The sequence below is a fragment of the Mastomys coucha genome, unplaced genomic scaffold, assembly GCF_008632895.1.
Source record: "Mastomys coucha isolate ucsf_1 unplaced genomic scaffold, UCSF_Mcou_1 pScaffold23, whole genome shotgun sequence".
Taxonomy (NCBI): domain Eukaryota; kingdom Metazoa; phylum Chordata; class Mammalia; order Rodentia; family Muridae; genus Mastomys; species Mastomys coucha.
The window spans coordinates 57,990,439-58,008,611 of record NW_022196906.1 but is presented as its reverse complement, the minus strand read 5'-3'; the positions used below and the strand labels follow the sequence as shown (position 1 = coordinate 58,008,611).

Sequence of the window (18,173 nt, the reverse complement as noted above, 5' to 3'; positions counted from 1 at the left end):
CTCCCCCTCCAGCATAATGAGGGTGCAGGGCTTCTTGGTCTGGTTTCCAAATTGTAGCAGAAAACCACAGTGAGTTTCAGAGAAGTTGTGAATAGTTAAGTCACAATTCACTTGATGACAAATACTTTGAAGTGCAGCAAAGAACAACATTAAGTTAGATACCAAATGAGAAAGCATTACCAGGAGAGTAATGTGTGCACATGTATGTGCATGCATGAGCACATGGGTGTGTACAGTTGAGTTTCTTACATGTTAGGTTTTTTTTTTTTTTTTTAATGAAATAGATTGTGGCTTCGTACCAGTCTGGACTTATATGATAGTCATATGTATGAATAAAAACAAAGATTAAAGGAACTAGTTCTATGTGCTAAAGAGATAGATGGCTTGGCAGTTAAGATCACTTGTTCTTGTAGAGGACCCACGATCAGTTCCCAGCACCCATATGATGGCTCAGAACCATGCATAAGTTCAGTTCCAGTGGATCTGATGCCCTCTTCTGACCTCTGTAAGCAATGGGCACACACGAGGTATACATATATACATGTAAACAAGACATTCATATACATGAAATAAGTAAATTGTTTCTCTTTTTAATTTAAAAGGTTAATTTTCATGTCAAGTCCTGATCCCTAGGATACAAATAAACTGATGGATAGGACCAGTAGAACAAGAGAACTGTGGCAGTTAGAAGCTGGGAGAGTCCCCTGAAGAACAAGAGTCATCAAGTGTCATTTCCCAATGGTCCCTCTTCCTTTTCAAGCACCTTAGTATTTTCTCTGTCACATATTCACCACATTTTCAAGAACAACCTAGTTTTTGGACATTACATACCCATTTTGAAATGGTGTTTTATTATTGGCAAGAAGTTGGCAACTTGACAGCTGGAGCCACCAACTTAGAGCACGCTGGTAGCCATCACTCGCTGCTCACGTTAGGCTGCTTCTGTGATTTGAGATGAGCCATTGCTTTATTTTGTTGTCTAGGGTAGAAATGTTACTTTGCTGATTATGGCAGATATCAGCCAACCATAAAGCATCATTTCAAAATTGATATGTAATATTCCAAAACAAAATAAGATTGCTCTTGAAAATTGGGTGAATATGAGGAGGAAAGGAAGAGGGGCCATTGGGAAATGACACTTGATGCAAGTGCTCTGGGCTCTTCAGTCTTTTGCTCATACAGATTGTCCAGTTTATAAGATATGGTACTAAGTGCCTTACACATATTTGACCTATTTGACCTTTGTTTTTTTTTTTTAAAGATTTATTTATTTATTTTATGTGTATGAGTACACTGTAGCTGTACAGATGGCCATGAGCCATCATGTGGCTGCTGGGAATTAAACTCAGGAACCTCTGCTTGCTCCGGGCCTGCTTGCTCCAGGCGTAATTACACTTCAGGCATAATACACTGTAGCTGTCTTCAGACGCACCAGAAGAGGGCGTCAGATCTCATCATGGATGGTTGTTAGTCACCACCTTGTGGTTGCTGGGATCCAAACTCAGGACCTTCGGAAGAGCAGTCAGTGCTCTTACCTGCTGAGCCATCTCACCATCCCCCTATTTGACCTTTGTATATGTACCATTCATATGACCATTTTGCAGATGAGGAAACTAAGGAAGGGTACCCTTTGTCTAAGGTTGTGCAGTAGAGAAGGATGATCAAGACCAAATTTATCATGAGATCAGCTCTTCAGGGTTCTGTAACTGAGTCACACCCAATCCTAGCTTAGTTACTATGGAACAGGAGCAGTGAGTAGATGTTGTAAGGGATTCTATCTTAAAAGAAAATTCCCTACTATTCTTTAGAGTGCCTGGATCATTTCAGCTAACGGGACTACTGAAACTATAGGAAATTACTGCCTATCTAAAGTCACTTGACTTTTCACTTTGGGATTTTTAAAATCTTATGTAAACAAAATCAAATATATAATAAATTATAGGCAGAAATGGCTACCAGACTATAGTTATTACAATTCTTGAATCTATAATCTGCCTTCATCTAAACAAATTCCAATACTCATGTATATATATTTTATTCTATAACATCTGAGTGAGATATAAGTATTTATATAATAAACATATACATATACAACACATTTTATAGTTCTTTTTTTAAAACAAACGTGTGGAATTGAGCAGACAATTATGCTAAATTCTTATGAAATTCACATTTGTGTGTATACCCGCCTTCTGTTAGCTGCAGTGGAAAGCAGGGTCTACTGCTGGAAATAAATGTGAGAACCTTTGGTGTGAAGTTTTACCTCTCCCCTGTGGACTCTCCTTTTCACAAGAGTAAGTCCTCTATTTAATTAAAAAGAAGGAGTGAAGCTCTACTGAGGGATTTCAAGCTTGAGTGAACAGAGAGAAGGAAGACTGGGGTGGCGGTCCACAAGGAACCTTTGCACTGCTCTGAATTCACCTGGCATTGGCAGCTACCTGCTCTCAGGACTAGACCACTCTCTTAAGTGGCCCACTTTCACTCTGAGCATTTGAGTCTGTGCTTAGAGATAGTGTTTCTGACCTCATACCACCACTTTGAAGAACCAGCAACTAGCTAGATGCAGGAGCTGAAGTCTCCCCTCCTATTTCTCCCTCCCTCTCTTCTTCCCTCCCTCTGTCCCCCCTCTCCATCCTTTGTCCCTCCCTCTCCCTCCCTCCCTCCCTCTGTCCCCCACCTCCATCCCTCTGTCCCTCCCTCTCCTTCCTTCTCTCCCTCTCTTACACACACACAGAGGGGGCAGACATATATGATAAGGTTAATGCACAAAAGGATGACAGATAAAATTATATTTTCATATAATCATCTTCTGTTTATTTTATGTTAAATAATTAGTTTGGTTTTAAGGCAGGGTCTGGAGTATACCAAGGCTGGCCTTGAACTCTTAATCCTCCTGTCTCCAACTCCCAAGTGCTAGAATTAAGATGGTGCACCACTAAACCTGGCTTGCCTTTCCCTGCATTTTATTTCATACATCTAGAAAACATTATTCTGAGAAGGGGATCATAGGACTTACCAGACTGCTAAAGAGGTGGCTCCTCTAAGTTAGAACTCTCTCACTCTTTTCTTTCACAAAAACATCTACCATGAGACAAGGAATGCATCAAAACATAAGTCTGCCAAAGTTGCTGCATTGTGCAATTGTTTTGGTGCCCAGGATCGAAGCTGTGTTCTTCATGTAGGAAACATTCACTGCTCTTAGTTGATGACAAAACCTTGTGTGTGTGTGTGTGTGTGTGTGTGTGTGTGTTGTGTGTGTGTGTATGCATATATATGTATACATATACATATATATATGCTGCAAACTCAAGCTTTTTATAAGAACTATATTTTTGTGAGTAAGAATAGAAAACTTCAGGCTCTGAGCTAGGCACTTGGGAAGCTGAGGCAGGAGGATCACTCAAATTCAAGGCTATCCTGGGCTACAATGTGAGACTCTGCCTCAAACAAATACACAAAATAGAACAAAAACTTTTCATTCCTTGACCTCATTATTGTTGCTTTTGTGTTACAAGGGTGAGAATGGAGCAGTACAAACATGTTGCCATGAGTTCTATTTAAAATGAGGGGCTGGAGAGATGGCACCAGAAGAGCACTGGGTGCCTCTGCTCTTCCAGAGGTCCTGAGTTCAATTCCCAGCAACCACATGGTGGCTCACAACCATCTGTAATGGGATCCAGTGCGCTCTTCTGCCATGCAGACAAAGCACTCATACACATAAACAAACAAACAAACAAATGAAAACCGAAGCCAAGAACAGTTAACAAAGCAAGCAGCTCCGTGGCATTGGCCTCAAGAGAAACTGGCCTGGTAGTAGAATGGCTTTCATCATGGCCCCGGGTCATTTTCTCCTAAGAGGCACTTGAGATGGATAAATACTATTGCTGTGCTCTCCAGCCTTCTAGCCCACTGCCGCTTAAACTGTACTTGAGTTCAAGTATGCATTCTTAGCCTCTACATACATCTCTGGCAGAAGAGAAATGACAATAATGTGGAACAATTCACTGTACTTTAAAGCACAGCTTCAGAGTCACATGTGTGTAATGTAAATCCAGGAGATATTTATCTGAAGGCTAGGGTCTCACTGGGCTCGGGGTCAGGGTAGAGAATGTGAAGTCACATCCTCTTTTGATAACAAAATAACAATACGGTGTAAATGTTTAGAGTAAATGTTAGATGAAAAGCCTAAAAGCAGCCATATGCATGATAGAGGGGAGGGCCACAGACCAGAGTCCGAGGACTTAGGTTTCAGCTCTACCCTGAATCATGGCTACAAGCTGAGATCCGAATCTCTCACTTAGTTTTGCAAGATGAAATCTTCCTGCATGTGCTTGCCAGTGTGTTCTGTGTGTTGTCCGCACACATATGCCTCTGTGCATGAGTGCCCCTGCATGCAGTGGCTCCAGGAAAGGCTGGGTGTCTTTCTCTGTCACCATCTGTCATGAAACACGGGTTTTTGCTACACCAAAGCTCAGTGTTTTGGTGAGGCCAGCAGGCCAGTGAGCTCCTGGGATCTGCCTGTCTGTCTCCAACCCCGTGTGTTAGAGACACGCAGAGCCATGTCTAGGTTTTTATGTAGGTGCTGGGGACTCAGATTCAGATCTTTATGCTCCCATGGCAAGAGCTCTGTCCACAGAGCCTTTCCTCAGCTCGGGATGTCTTGTTTTTATACTAAGAAGACAAAATGGCTTGCCCAGAGTCACCATAGGGTACACGGCCCTGTCCGTGTAACTCTCAGGCCAGTGATCGTTTGATGCCTTCTAGAATGGCTAGTCCCTCCTGGGAAAGCAAGTAATGGCTGGGTACGCTGCTGAATGGAGGGTGCCCAAGGAGCCTCACGAGAAGAAGTAGCTGGAGAGGTGCTCCGTGGTCTAGGAGCAGACACGGTGCTGCCCCATAGGCCAGGGTGAACACTCAGAGTTGTCTCAGACTTTCCCAAAAGATGCACTTGGAGCTGATGGACGGCCTTGGATGGGGCTCTGAAATCTAATTGTGTGGTCTCAGTCTGGAGCATAAAAGGAAGGGCTTTAGGCACACAGCTGAAATTAGATCACTTTGGCTGCTCTAACTGAAGGGCATCTTTAGAATTCTTCTGAACAATCTCTGCCCCTTGATGTCCTCATTGATTATTACACTTTATTTCCTCTCCCTTTGGCTATAAAGCAATAGTACTTTCTGGAATCACATTATCTCCTGGACTTGTTAGATGTTCATGAAGCGGCCTAATTAGAGTTCTGCAGGCACCCCTCTCCCTGATAATTTGCACAAGGCTTTGTCCTCTTATATGAATAAGCCATTCTAGCAGGATGCCTTAGATTTCCTCCCAAACCTACTCTTCTTTCTGTCTTAATGCTGCATGCCCCATTGCTGCCAAGGACTCTACCTGTGACCCCATCTGTCATTTCCACATGCCATCCCCTCTTCCAGTATCAGCCAAAGCAGGCCTTGTTGAGGTGGGAGTAATGTAGCAAGAACAGAGCGTGAGGACCGTGGGTGCCTCCTTGCTAATACTCTCGGCCCTCCCTCCCACTGCTCACGTCCACAGCACCGGGTCCCACTCAGTACTGCAGAGTGGAAGGTCCTTCCTGGCCTGACCTCACACCACCTTCCTGGGTCCAATCTGCTCAGGCACAGCTGTGCCCCGGAGACTGGCTTCATTCTGGTGTTTTCTACAATATGCTATGCTTTCAAACCTATTGTCTGTTTGTGCTAAATTGGAAAAAAAGGGAGTGGGGATGTTCATAGATTTTTTTTTTTTTTTTTTTTTTTTGAGACAGGGTTTCTCTGTGTAGCCCTGGCTGTCCTGGTACTCACTCTGTAGACTAGGCTGGCCTCGAACTCAGTAATCCACCTGCCTCTGCCTCCCAAGTGCTGGGATTAAAGGCATGTGCCACCACTGCCCGGCCATAGACGTTTTACTTACCAGCTTTATTCCACTGGAAAAAAATTTAAACGTTTAGAAAATGATATTTAAAATGATACCCCTAGTCTGGGATCCTGGCCAGGCAGATAGTAAATGACAGGCTAGGCCTGCAGTACCGGGGGCACCGGAGCTGGGCTTCCTACAGGTCACAGCCTGTCACTTCCACCCCTTTGCAGCTGAGATTTTCAAAAGAAGCTTTCAAGTTCATGTTTTCTTTTGTTTTCCCTGAAATTTCCAGATTTTTAAAAATATTTGCTTAGATGACTCTAAAAACCCTATACAGAGTCAGGAAGGGCCGTCAGCTGGGAAAGTGCCTTTCTCACCAGCATGAATTCAGTCTCCAATACCCATGTAAACATGCTTGTGACCCTAGATCTGGGGAGGTAGAGACAGGAGTGTCCCTGGGGCTTGCTGGCCAGCCAGTCTAGCCTAATTGGTGATCTGCAGGCCAATGAGAAACCCTGTCTCAAAGGAAGGTAATAACCCTAAAGGTTTTCCTCTGGCCTCTGTGCATATACACACACATGTACATCTAAATAAACGAACAACATGCCCAGCCATGCACATACACACACACATTAAAAATAATCCTGTATAGTTCAAAGAGGGCAATCTCTAGGCCCAACATGTAGATCTGCCCTTTTAGATGTTATAGATTTGGGGTACAAATAATATTGGTATCATCTGGGGAATTGGCTGGCAGCTAGGAACCCCTACAAAGTTTGCATGTGTATGTGTGTAACCCTTAACTTACAGGATTAGAATTTTATTTTGCCTAAATTAATCATCTCACCGATACCACAAAGCCACATTGAACTACAGTGGGCAAGCAGACTAAATGTTCAGTGTGATCTGATGAGCGTAGAATATCCTTATCAGAGAGCCACTCAGAAAGCCAGAAGGCTGCCCAGTGAGCCAGGAAACTGATCACTGACCATGAATTAGATACATCCTCACAGTGAGCAGGACCACATGTATATACTTGGACGTGCACATCTGTGAAGCCTCAGCTGCCAGAGGGATATGAATCCACCCCTGGAAAGCAAGTGCCGTGTGGACACAGAAATCCAGACTGACTTCACTTTTTATAGTAAGAAATTACAATCTGCTTGGATTGCCTGTATGACTTGTGTTGTGCCCACTCCTAATATCACAGTAGGCCTTATGGGAATGGTGATGGTGTCACGTTTGGACTGGCTAAGAATCTTCAGCCTAGGGCTGGAGAGATGGTGCAGCCAGTTGAGAGCACTGACTGATCTTCCAGAGAGCCAACCTTCAGCTCCCAGCACCCACATGATTGCTTACAACTGTTTGTAACTCCAGTTCTAGGGGATCTGATGCCCTCTTCTGGTTTCTGTGGCAATCAGACATGCATATGCTGCATAGACCAAATGCAGGAAAAATACTCATGCTTGTAAGGTAAAACTAAATTAAAAGATGCTAAAGAAGAATCTTCAGCTTCAAAAAGCTAAGTCACTTGACCCAGTAATATCATTAATAAGTGGGAGGAAGATCAGAACGCCATCTAACCCCAGAGCTTGTGTCCTTGTCCATTGCTTCCTGTGGCTTCTGTCTCAGTTATTTTTCTGTTGCTGTGATAAAATGCCATATCCAAGGAGAGACAAAGAGCTGGATGTGGCTTCCAGTTCCATCCTGTCTGGGGTCAGGAGAAGGACCCTGAGAGCTCACATCTCAACCTCTCTACTGCATACAGGGAGTGGGGAGAGCTAACTGGAAGAGGAGAGCTAAACCCCCAAAGCCCACCTCCAGTGATGTGCTTCCTTCAGCTGGGATGCACCTCCTCAAAGTTCCATAACTTCCACAGTTAACTCCACCACCAGGGACCACGTGTTGATAATGAGCCAATGAGAACATTTCTCACTCAAAGCACTGCACATGCTTTCCCTTTGTAACAGAGCCCCGGCCTTCTGTGTCTTCAGGAACACTGACCTCTGCACAGAGCTGGATGCATTGACCATGCACTTTACTTTTCTCTTTGACACTTGAGTTGGGGCAGGTTAGACATATTACTGGTCACTAGTCTACTTCCTACCTTCGTGGTACACTGGAGAATCAAGAGGATAATGAGAGCAATAAAATTCCAGAGGGAATATTCCATATGAATAGTCTTGAGAGAGACATTTTGGTAATCAGTGCTCCCTCTCTCCTCATTCCCCCAGACCCAGACTTCAGCTTTTCATTCGTATTCATTGCTGAAAGGCCTAGACATGTACAGTGGCCACATTTGGATGTTCCCAGACCCTACAGGAACTTAAGAATTTGATGAAAAAAAAAAAGTCTCTTTGTCTGGAACAGCAGTGAAAGAATTAACTCAAGACATGAGATAAGAGGAACTTTCCTGTCTAGACTGTAAAACTCCTCAGGGCAGGGATATGATGCCCAGAATGGTCAGACCCAAACATACTGTTAATTTATGTGGATTTGGCCAATGACGGTTGGTTTGAGACCTGTGTGATCGAGAAAGGCCATGTTAGCTTACTTTAAGTCATGGAATGCCACAAAGTTCCTTTGACACTTTTGTAGAATATTCTTCTTTTGGACCATAAAAATATACTCCAGGGCCTGCTAGGGCCTGCCAGATAGCTCAGCAGGAAGAACTATAGGCATGTTGCCCCATCTCTGGATCATACATGGTGGCAGGAGGGAATTGACTCCCAAAAGTTGCCCTCTGACCTTTCCATGCACACACACACACACACACACACACACACACACACGCACGCACGCACGCACGCACGCACGCACGCACGTACCTATGCATGAAAGAGGTTCTTTTTTTTTAAAAAAAATCTTCCCAGGTCTCTTAGGTAGAGTTAATTTCCCCTTGCCTAGATCATCACAGCTTGCTTTAATGAATTAGTGAGCCGACTTACTAGCCCTCTGAAAGGCATGAGCCATTGTTCCCCCACTTTCATATCCTCTCTAGTCTTTGCAGAGCACTTATGCATGGACAGTACTTACTGAATGATTTATTTAACTTAATATAATCAAATCAAACATTTGACTAGGACAGCTTCTGCAGATAGGTGGGGAGGTAGGGGAGAATCTATCTAGTTACATAGGTGTATTTTACACGGTATTCCTGTCTCCCGGCTTCCAGCACTGCATACCACTTTCCTTTGGTGGTTGTAGCATGATCCTAGGATTTGCTTCTTGGGAGTGAGCATAGTGCCCAGGTGTTCAACATAGCAGTTGACATTAAGAAGCAAATGTAAGGCTTTGGTCATTCTGATACATGATTTTACTTTACTTTTAATTGTGTGAATGCGCGCACGTGTGCACATGCGTGTATGCATGCGTGCATGTGTATGTGTGATATGTGTGGTATGTGTGTGCGCGTGTGCATGTGTGCGTGTGTGTGTGCATGTATGCATGTGTGTGTGCATGTGCGTGTATCTGTGTGTGTATGTGAGTGAGTGCAGGTAACTCTGGAGGACAGAGGCATTGGATCCTCTGTAGCTGGAGTTATAGGTGTTTGTGAACTTCCTCACATGGGTGCTAAGACCTGATTGGATGTTCTGGAAGAGCAAGATGTGCTGTTAGCCACTGAGCCATCCCTCCAGCGCTGATGCATGATTTTCTGATTATGACACTTTTTAACTTTGTTATTGGGGAAAATGTGTCAGAAAATCAAAAAAGGCAAAAAGCTCTATTACCCCAGCCCTACACAGAGACAGACATTGGAAATGTTGTAGTAGATTTATTTTCCCTACTTCTTCCCCTCCCCTTCCCTCCCCCTTCTCTCCCTTCTTTTCCCCTCATATCAAGTGCAAATGTACCTAGAAAAGATACTAAGACAGAAAGGACAGGATGTTTGTGAACAAAGCTCCAAAACTCTAAGGAGCAACATCTAAGAGCACTTGAATAAATGGAATGTGACACCATATTCCTGAACAGGAGGAATGCCTGCAGTCCACACTGTGGCCCTTCAACATTAATCTTCATATCTAATGTAATTCCAGTGAAAAGTCATAGGAGTTTTGTGTTGAGTGAAATGTTAATTCTTTTCAACTTGCCAGTATTTGTTATTGTGAGGAGTAAATGGCTAAAAGGCCTCTTTTCCCCCAAGGAAGATTAATGAAGGTGAGCTTTCCATCCCACTTCCTAAAACAGGCTAGGATACAGTGATTATGATGACACTCTCTGGATGGAAAATGATCAGATCAATGTAACAGAAAAGTGAGCACAGATATTGTCCTCTGTGTGGGAGAGGCGGCACTGAAACCAGCAGGGAGAGGAGGGCTTGCCAGTCCGCAGCTACCAGGGGCTTGGAGAACAGTTTGGAAAACCAGCGCTGAGTCCGAGTCTAGCCTTGTACCCTGTACCAAAGAAAACTCCAAGTGGAGGTAATTAGATATTTTTAAGGAAAGAAAAAAAAACTAGAAAACTCTTAAAAATTAAAACTGTTTTCAACTTAGACAAAGAAAGTTTTTTTTTTTTTTTTTAAGGCACTATAACTTCATCTAATATTAACAGTCCTCATGTGTGCCTGTGGGTAAGAAAAGCCCTTGTCCATACAGGCTCTGGCACTGGATCTGTTCTGAATTTCTATGTGATTTCTGAACAGATTATTTGTGACTTGGGGGCTGGAGTCAGGTCATGTCTAGGACGGCTCCTGGACCTGGCCTCGTAGTTCTGACACTGATCTGCCCACGTCCTGCTGTTCCTCCCTCCCCATTTGGGAACATCAATCCATGACATGGAAGACAGAAAAGCAGACACGGTGACTCTGTTTTCTATCCTGATTGCAGAAAGCATTTGTATACGTGTTTGTGTGTACATACGAGTAGGCATATTTCGGGTGTACATGTATGTGGGTTCACGTGTGTGTGATGGCCAAAGGGTACAGGAGGAGGGGGAGGCACTCCTCTGAGGTGGAAGCACACACCGAGAAAGTACTGGGTTTAACTGTAATGGGAAAAGAGTTGTAGACTTTATTACATATTTTTCCTCTTTAGTAGGGCTGAATTTTGTATGAAGTTGAATTAGATAAATTCAGAATATCATGACGTCAAATACTAATTAATAGAAGCTCTTGGTTTATACACAAAGTTTGAAATAATTTAGACCACTCAGATTTTAAAAGTGAAACAAAATCTCCCTTTTTCCCTCCTGAAGCTGGTGGAGCCTGAGCAAATTTTCAATGGGTGTTGCTCAGGTCTTCACTCAGCAGCCCAGGGAGTAAATGGAACAAATGCCACTGGGCAGGACAGGGTCACACATGCCAGTGGGCAGGACAGGGTCATCTCAGGTCACACATGCCAGTGGGCAGGACAGGGTCATCTCAGGTCACACATGCCAGTGGGCAGGACAGGGTCATCTCAGGTCACACATGCCAGTGGGCAGGACAGGGTCATCTCAGGTCACACATGCCAGTGGGCAGGAGGGGGTCAACTCAGGTCACATGGGTACAGGAAAGGGGAGAAGGTGACTCACTGCAGCAATCAAGACACCTGGATGAACTGCCCAGCTGTCATAGGGGAGGAAGGATGCAGTCCCGATGTGGTTGACTAGCGCATTTTCTCTGTGTTTGTATCTGATTCATAGCTAACAAGAGAAAAGGAAAGGAGAAAGGAGGGAGAACTCCAGGCCACAAAAGACAGTCTAAAAAATCATAACTCAAGAAAAGGATTTTTTCATAATTTCTTCATGTAATAAATAGCACAGCTTGATAACATAAATTAGGTAAAACGGGAGCTCAAACAGAAGATGATAAAATAGAAGAATAAAACAAAGAGGGAGACTGCAGACACACAGAAACAAATTGAATACCAAGGTACTTTATGGAACTAATAAATAAACTATAAATAGAAGGAGGACAGACACTCGTGCACACTGAAATACTGACGTGGAGGAAAGCCTGTAAGCACAGCGTACGCACAAGAAAGAGACAACGAGGTCAATCAGGTGCTAACTGATGAGCACATTGCTTTGGTGCAAACTGCACTGCTGCAATACTGAAACCAGGGACAATACCTTTAAACATTTATTTCTCATTCACAAAACAGTTCACCATGGAGAACCCAAGTCTAGCTCTACTCCATGTGGCTGCCCATGATGCTACGCCTACTGTCCCCTCCTTTCACTCCTTACAGAACAGTATGTCTTATGGCCGAAGCTGATTTCCTCTCCATATGTCACCTCATGGGAAGTGTGGAGAGACCCAAAAGCCTTCTGAGGAGGTGACCTAGAGGGACTCTTTTTATCTGATTGGCATGAGTGTGGTCACATCCCCCATTTAGACCCAGGGAATACTGAAAAATTGTGGTCTGTAATTGGATAGCCATGTTCTCAGGCAAAATTGAAATGTCATGTTTTGGTGCATTTTTTTGGTACAGCTCAACTACACAATGTAAGGCGCACCAATACATGGGTTAATGAAGAATCCTTCATCATGTGTCCTTTCATGTGTTTGCTTTAACAGAACATCCTTTCTCCTATGTCTACTTCAGCTAAATGTTCCATCACGAGTCTGCCTTAGCCTTTTACCTGTGTCTACTTCAGTTAAACACTCCTTTACATGTTTGCTCCAGCAAAACACCATCCAACACAACTGACTTTCCAAATAACCCTTCAGTTCCCACTTCAGACCACTATTCTGCTCCTTTAAGAGAAAACAATTGCCCGTATAAAGGAATCCTGGTATATTTGTTAAGCTTTACTAATTTGTTGACCCTGGGGCTGGATTTCAGATGGAATTGTACTTTCCTAGCATGAACAAACACCTGAGTTCAATCACAAGTAACACATAAAGTGGCACATGCCTGTATCTCCAGCTAGAGGATCAGAAGTTGAAGGTCATCCGTAACTGCATAGTAAGTTCAAGACCAACATGGGCTGCATGAGACTATCCCTCAAAATAAAAATAAAAAAATAATAACAACAACATATTTTGATGTTTTAAATTCAGACAATTTCTCTCTATTAAATTCATGTCAAATTAATTTTAATAATGTAGTATATCAGTTGTTATAAAGATATCAAGGAGGATGGGTCTCCTAATGAAAGTTGGTGTGCTTCCTTCCTATATCTCCATGTTTCTACATTGGCAGAACCTGTATAGTGAGTACATCAAATCTGGACCAGGGTGACAGACCAGGGTGAGCGTTCTGTTTGGAGGGTCTAAGTCATAGGACTACGGTGCTTCTTCGTTCAGCTTTCCTTTCCTTCCAGTGCTAGGGGCTGATCCGAGGGCTTCACACGTGTGAGGCAAGCTCTCTACTGAGCTGGAGCCCTGAGACCCCATCTTTTTAATTTCAAACAACTCTAAACTAATTTAGAAGATTTAGACAAAGTAATAGAGTACTGAATTATAGTTTCAGAAATAATAATGGAAGACTATATGTAAAGGGCATTGTTCTGTTTATATGATTATTGAATAATTATATTTCATATTATGTCAGTGCATGAAGATTTACATATTATATAAACTGCAAAGCATGTGCTCTTGTATGCTGTAATCATAGCATAGAGGAGCTCCAGAGGCAGTGGGAGATGAGGTTGCTAGGGATAGGCATGTTCTCAAAGCCAGCTTTGGAGCTGGTGTCTCTCTCAGACCATTTTTTCTGTCACTATCCACCCCTCCCCCAACAAGTCCACACTTGTGCAACCACCCAGGCGTCTCCTAGTTGCAGGTCCTCCGAGTTTCGATGTGCTGCTTCGGTTGGCCACCATTCTTCTCACCTATAATCGCATCCTCTAACCCATCCCATAACTCAATGCCTTTTTAAAGATGATGTTTAAGTAATGTTTATCCTTGCCATCAGAAAGGACAGCAGAGTGGGCAATGTTTCTTATTTAGCCACAATGAGGAATTTATTTTCTGTAATCTGTAGCCCTCTCCAGTATCCCATTCACTTGCCCACATTGCCTCTTCAGCATACATGTATGTTGTTGGCACAATGTAAGGGACTGAAGAAAGCAACATAGGAATCTGCTGATTGCAGGCCAGAGTCTGCTCCTGCCCCTCAGCCTCTCCTTTGTGTCATTCTTAATGATGTATTTTATACTGGATCTTGCTGCTTTAGCTTTCAAAAGCCAGTTGTCAGGTGTTCTTTATCAAAGGCTTTCAGAAAATCCGGATAAATTATGCTCTGTGCCCCGAAACTGCCAAACCTGTATTTCACTTCTACACAGAGCTTGACAGTTTTGTTGAAGTGGAATCTCTCTCTCTCTTCCTTCAATTTACCTTCACTTCCCTGACCTTGATACCTGCCAGACAAATAAGAGATCCTGTCCCTTTTGATATTGGATGTCCTCAGTCACATATATGCCAGCTCTAGTTACAAAACAGTGGGCTCTTACTTCTGTCTCTCAGATAAGGAGGAGATCCCAGAAGCAACTCAGACGCAGGGGAGGAGAGAAGAAAGCTAAAGGAAAGGAAAAGCAGCCCCATTGCCTCAGCAAACATGGAGTTCTGGATGACTCTCCTGCAGTCCCCACTGCAGTAGAGGCAAGGCTAGCCACACTTGCTCTTCCCTGGAACTCTTCCTGTCTACTTTCCCCTCTTTAAATGCTATGTGAGGGCAAGGGAGGTGGCACAATACATAAAGTGCTTGTATTCCCAGGTATTAGTTAGCACAGGGCTTAGGATCCTAGAACCTATATAAGAGCCAGGCAGTTACAGAGGCAGCCTGTAATTCCAGGGAGGGAGAAATGGGATCCCCTGGGCAAGCCAAAGCTGTGAGCTCTGGGCTCAGTAAGAGATCCTGCCTCAATGGATAAAGTAGAGAGCAATCCAGGAAGACCCTGGTATTAGCCCAGACCTTCTACATACACCCCTTTTTTCTTAGTTATTTTTTGAAGCAATGGGGTGCAGCTCTGTGGTAGTGCTTTCCTAATGTGTACAGGACACTGCGTGCTATCCACAGCACCAAAAAGGAACAAGTATTGTTCCTGCTCATTGAGCACCATGCAGAGTTGAGGGAGTAGAGGATGCTACTCTTCTGTTGCCCCTCAGTCCTGTGTCCTGGCTGGGGAACCCTAACACTTTGATCAGCTAATACTTAAACCATAAGGTGAGTTTTCTACCTCTGTGCTTAGAAGAAGCATTTCCTTTTCTCTCCTTGGGCCTAGTGGGCAAGGTGTAATAGAGCTGAGGTCAATAGCAAGGTCCCTCTGTTACAAAACCAGACTCATTTTAGATGGGTAGACTGCATATTCAGTATATGTGTATCCAGAAGCAAATCTACTAACTTTCGTGCTTTGAGCGTTTCCTAAGTTAAGTAGTAAACCATTACCTAGTTCCCCTGGAAGCTATGCAGATTAATTAATGTTTGGAAAATTACTTGAAATGTTAAATCAGCTTATAAACACGAAACAATGGAATCCTTCCTGCTGAGAGGTCCAGTAATCAACAGCTTCCTATGATGAAGGTAAGAACAGTGTACTTGAACTATACAATTGAATATGACTTATATGCAGAGCATACAATGTTTAAAATCTAAAACCCACTAAAAAGAATCAATCCCTATTTCTCATTACAATAAGAGCATCTTCAACTCTAGGAATGGCACTTATCTGTGTGACTGATGGAGACATGGCACATTTATTCTTTCCGTAGATTTCATCAGTCTGTTCGGTGTTCACACTTAACCTGTTACTACTGGCTGAAGTGCCTTTCACTTAGTGTTTATAACCTCAAGGCTCTCTTATTTATTTCCTGGGAAATCTGCCCGTGCACAACTTTGCTGTATTCAAAACCTCCCATGTCAAGATTTAGTACTTTTATATTGTAGTCATTAAAATTGAACAAAATCTTAATAGTCCTTTATTAACTACTACACTGAATTTGCATAGTGGAAATCATCACATGTTAATTGGATTTAATTAACCATTTTAAATTACACAAAATTTTGACAGTAGACAGTAGCATAGGGTACTCAGGAGCAATAAAATTAGAGAGGGTATTGCTACTTTATTAAAACTTAATGAAACTATTCATAATCTTATTTATTGTTCACCAGAAGAAAACTGTGTTCATTGTGAAGGCAAAAATGTCAGCTAACATCTTTTTATCACCTAGGGTAAGGTTCAGCGGTTAATAAAAGGGTCCACGGTCTCCAACCTCACAGTTCTGCCATCCTCTCGTCGCACTGACCCCCATTTTATCCCCATACCTGTCTTGCAAAAGGATGCCAGTAAAGGTTAGTGATGGTGCCAGTCATGTTTAGGGATGTAAAGGTGGGAGCCGTGAGGAGGAATAGGGGCCTGAGTTGGAGTAGCTTAGCCACTACGTTTCTTTTCTTTTTCTTTTTTTTTTTTTTTTTTTTTTTTTTTTTTTTGGTTTTTTGAGACAGGGTTTCTCTGTGTAGCCCTGGCTGTCCTGGAACTCACTCTGTAGACCAGGCTGGCCTCAAACTCAGAAATCCACCTGCCTCTCCCTCCCAAGTGCTGGGATTAAAGGCGTGCGCCACCACTGCCCGGCGCCACTACGTTTCTTAAGTGACCTCAGATAAGTCAGGTCCTCACCTGGGCTGAGCTTCACCCAGGGCTAGGTGACCACGAAAGCCTTGTCTACTTCTCAGTTCTAATGGACTTAATGAATTTAATATCAACTTAGGGTTAGTGTTATGCGTTAAAATGGTTATCATGTTTATGTGATCTAATTAGGAGTTACTGTTTTCTAAGTAGTTTCTGATGGGCTTCTGATTGCTTTTTAATGTTATTTCAGAATACTGCTATGCAAAACCATGAAGACAGAGATAATATAATTAGTATTTTTAAAATTTTTTTATTACGTATTTTATATGTATGAGTGTTTTACCTGGATATGTGTATGCCTGTACTCCATATGCCCTATGAGACCAGAAGAGGGTGTTGGGAATCCTGGAACTAGAGTACAGGTGGCTGTGAGCACCATGTGGTGCTGGGAACTGAACCTGAGTCCCGAGACAGCTCTCCAGCCCCTTTAAAGTCTAATGTTATAAACTATTGGACTTCTAATTAAAAACGACTGTATCATCTTTACCTTGGTATCCATGGTGCCCGAGACTGTCTGAGTAACTGTGAATTGACTGAATAAGTAAACAAGGGAGTGAGTAAATGGATGAGCATTAGGTGTCTATGTCTACTGTAATCCTCTTGGTTTCCCCTAGTTCATTTGATTGACTGAAATGGCTAAGTGAATCCCCTTTCCTAACCCACGTATAAAGGAGTAAGATGGTCTTGTCTCACCTCTGGTCTCTTTGGAGTAATCAGGACCCAGAGTTGGTTCTAAACCACTCTTGTGATACTGGAGATTGAAAGCTCTCTGCCATCTGGCTCTGTGTCTTGTCTGCTGACCTGGGTCTGCTGTGGTGGGTACTCCTGCATGTTATGTCTCAGGATTTGTTAAGCTTCCCACAGTTGTCATTATTTCTTTCCTAGCTGTGAGAAGTTCTGTGTCTTGTACCTTCTAGTAGCTTATGTACCATTAATGTCCCAGGGACACTAAGTAACACTAGTAAGTTTATATTTCTTGCTTCAGCCTTGTCTTTCTCCTACATGAAATTAGAATGAATGAATGAATCAGTCCTAGCTCTAGCAGATGAAAAATCACAGTAGGACAAAGGTGAATCTAGGATCAGGCAACTAGTGCGAGGGAAAGAAAGTTATTTCTGTGTCCACCAGAGAACATCTGGCCTATCTTATTGGTAATTAATCAATCAATTAGTTCTCATGTATTTATAGAGTACTTGTCATATGTCCAGTTACTGTACAAGGTAATATCAGTATTAGGAAAGCACAAGTCACAGAAATGTGTGGATTTTCAGGGGTTTGATGCCTTTAAGTGACATTTAAGACCCACTCCAGGTCTGCACCAGTTCAGCATGAGAGATGAGCAGCATCCACATCAACAGGATTCCTCAGGGTTTCTTGAATCATCTGGCAAAAACTCAGAAATGAAGCTCCCCACAGAGCCAGTGGTTGAGAATATAAGCGTCATAGAACATAGACCAAAATCTCGTTTTCTCACCTGGAAAGCATGCACAGCTCTTACACATGGGATTGGGTATGGACAGTAAAAGATATTTATTAAAACAAAGCATTTACAACTGTAACATGCAGAGCTCTTTCAGTTCTAGTGAAACCTGACTGATCTCAGAGGGCTTAAGCTGTGACCCCAGTGCTGCTTAACCCCGACATCAGGGCACAGACATGTCTTGTGGGTGCTTCAAGACTTCAGATCCTCAGGCTCTGATCTTGACCATTTGGGCAGGTCTGGGACAGGGATTGGAAACCTTCACCT

The 18,173-nt window shown here is 43.0% G+C and overlaps 1 protein-coding gene across 3 annotated transcripts in view; it reads left to right on the top strand.

Annotated features, from left to right (window-relative positions):
• The window catches only part of Iqch (IQ motif containing H), a 177,594-nt gene that overhangs the window by 37,891 nt on the left and 121,530 nt on the right, over positions 1–18,173 (top strand). For all 3 annotated transcript variants that reach the window (XM_031344193.1, XM_031344192.1, XM_031344191.1), the window contains exon 6: positions 15,969–16,089. In XM_031344193.1, the coding sequence (XP_031200053.1) occupies positions 15,969–16,089 (121 nt within the window). The remainder of the gene's footprint in view (positions 1–15,968; positions 16,090–18,173) is intronic.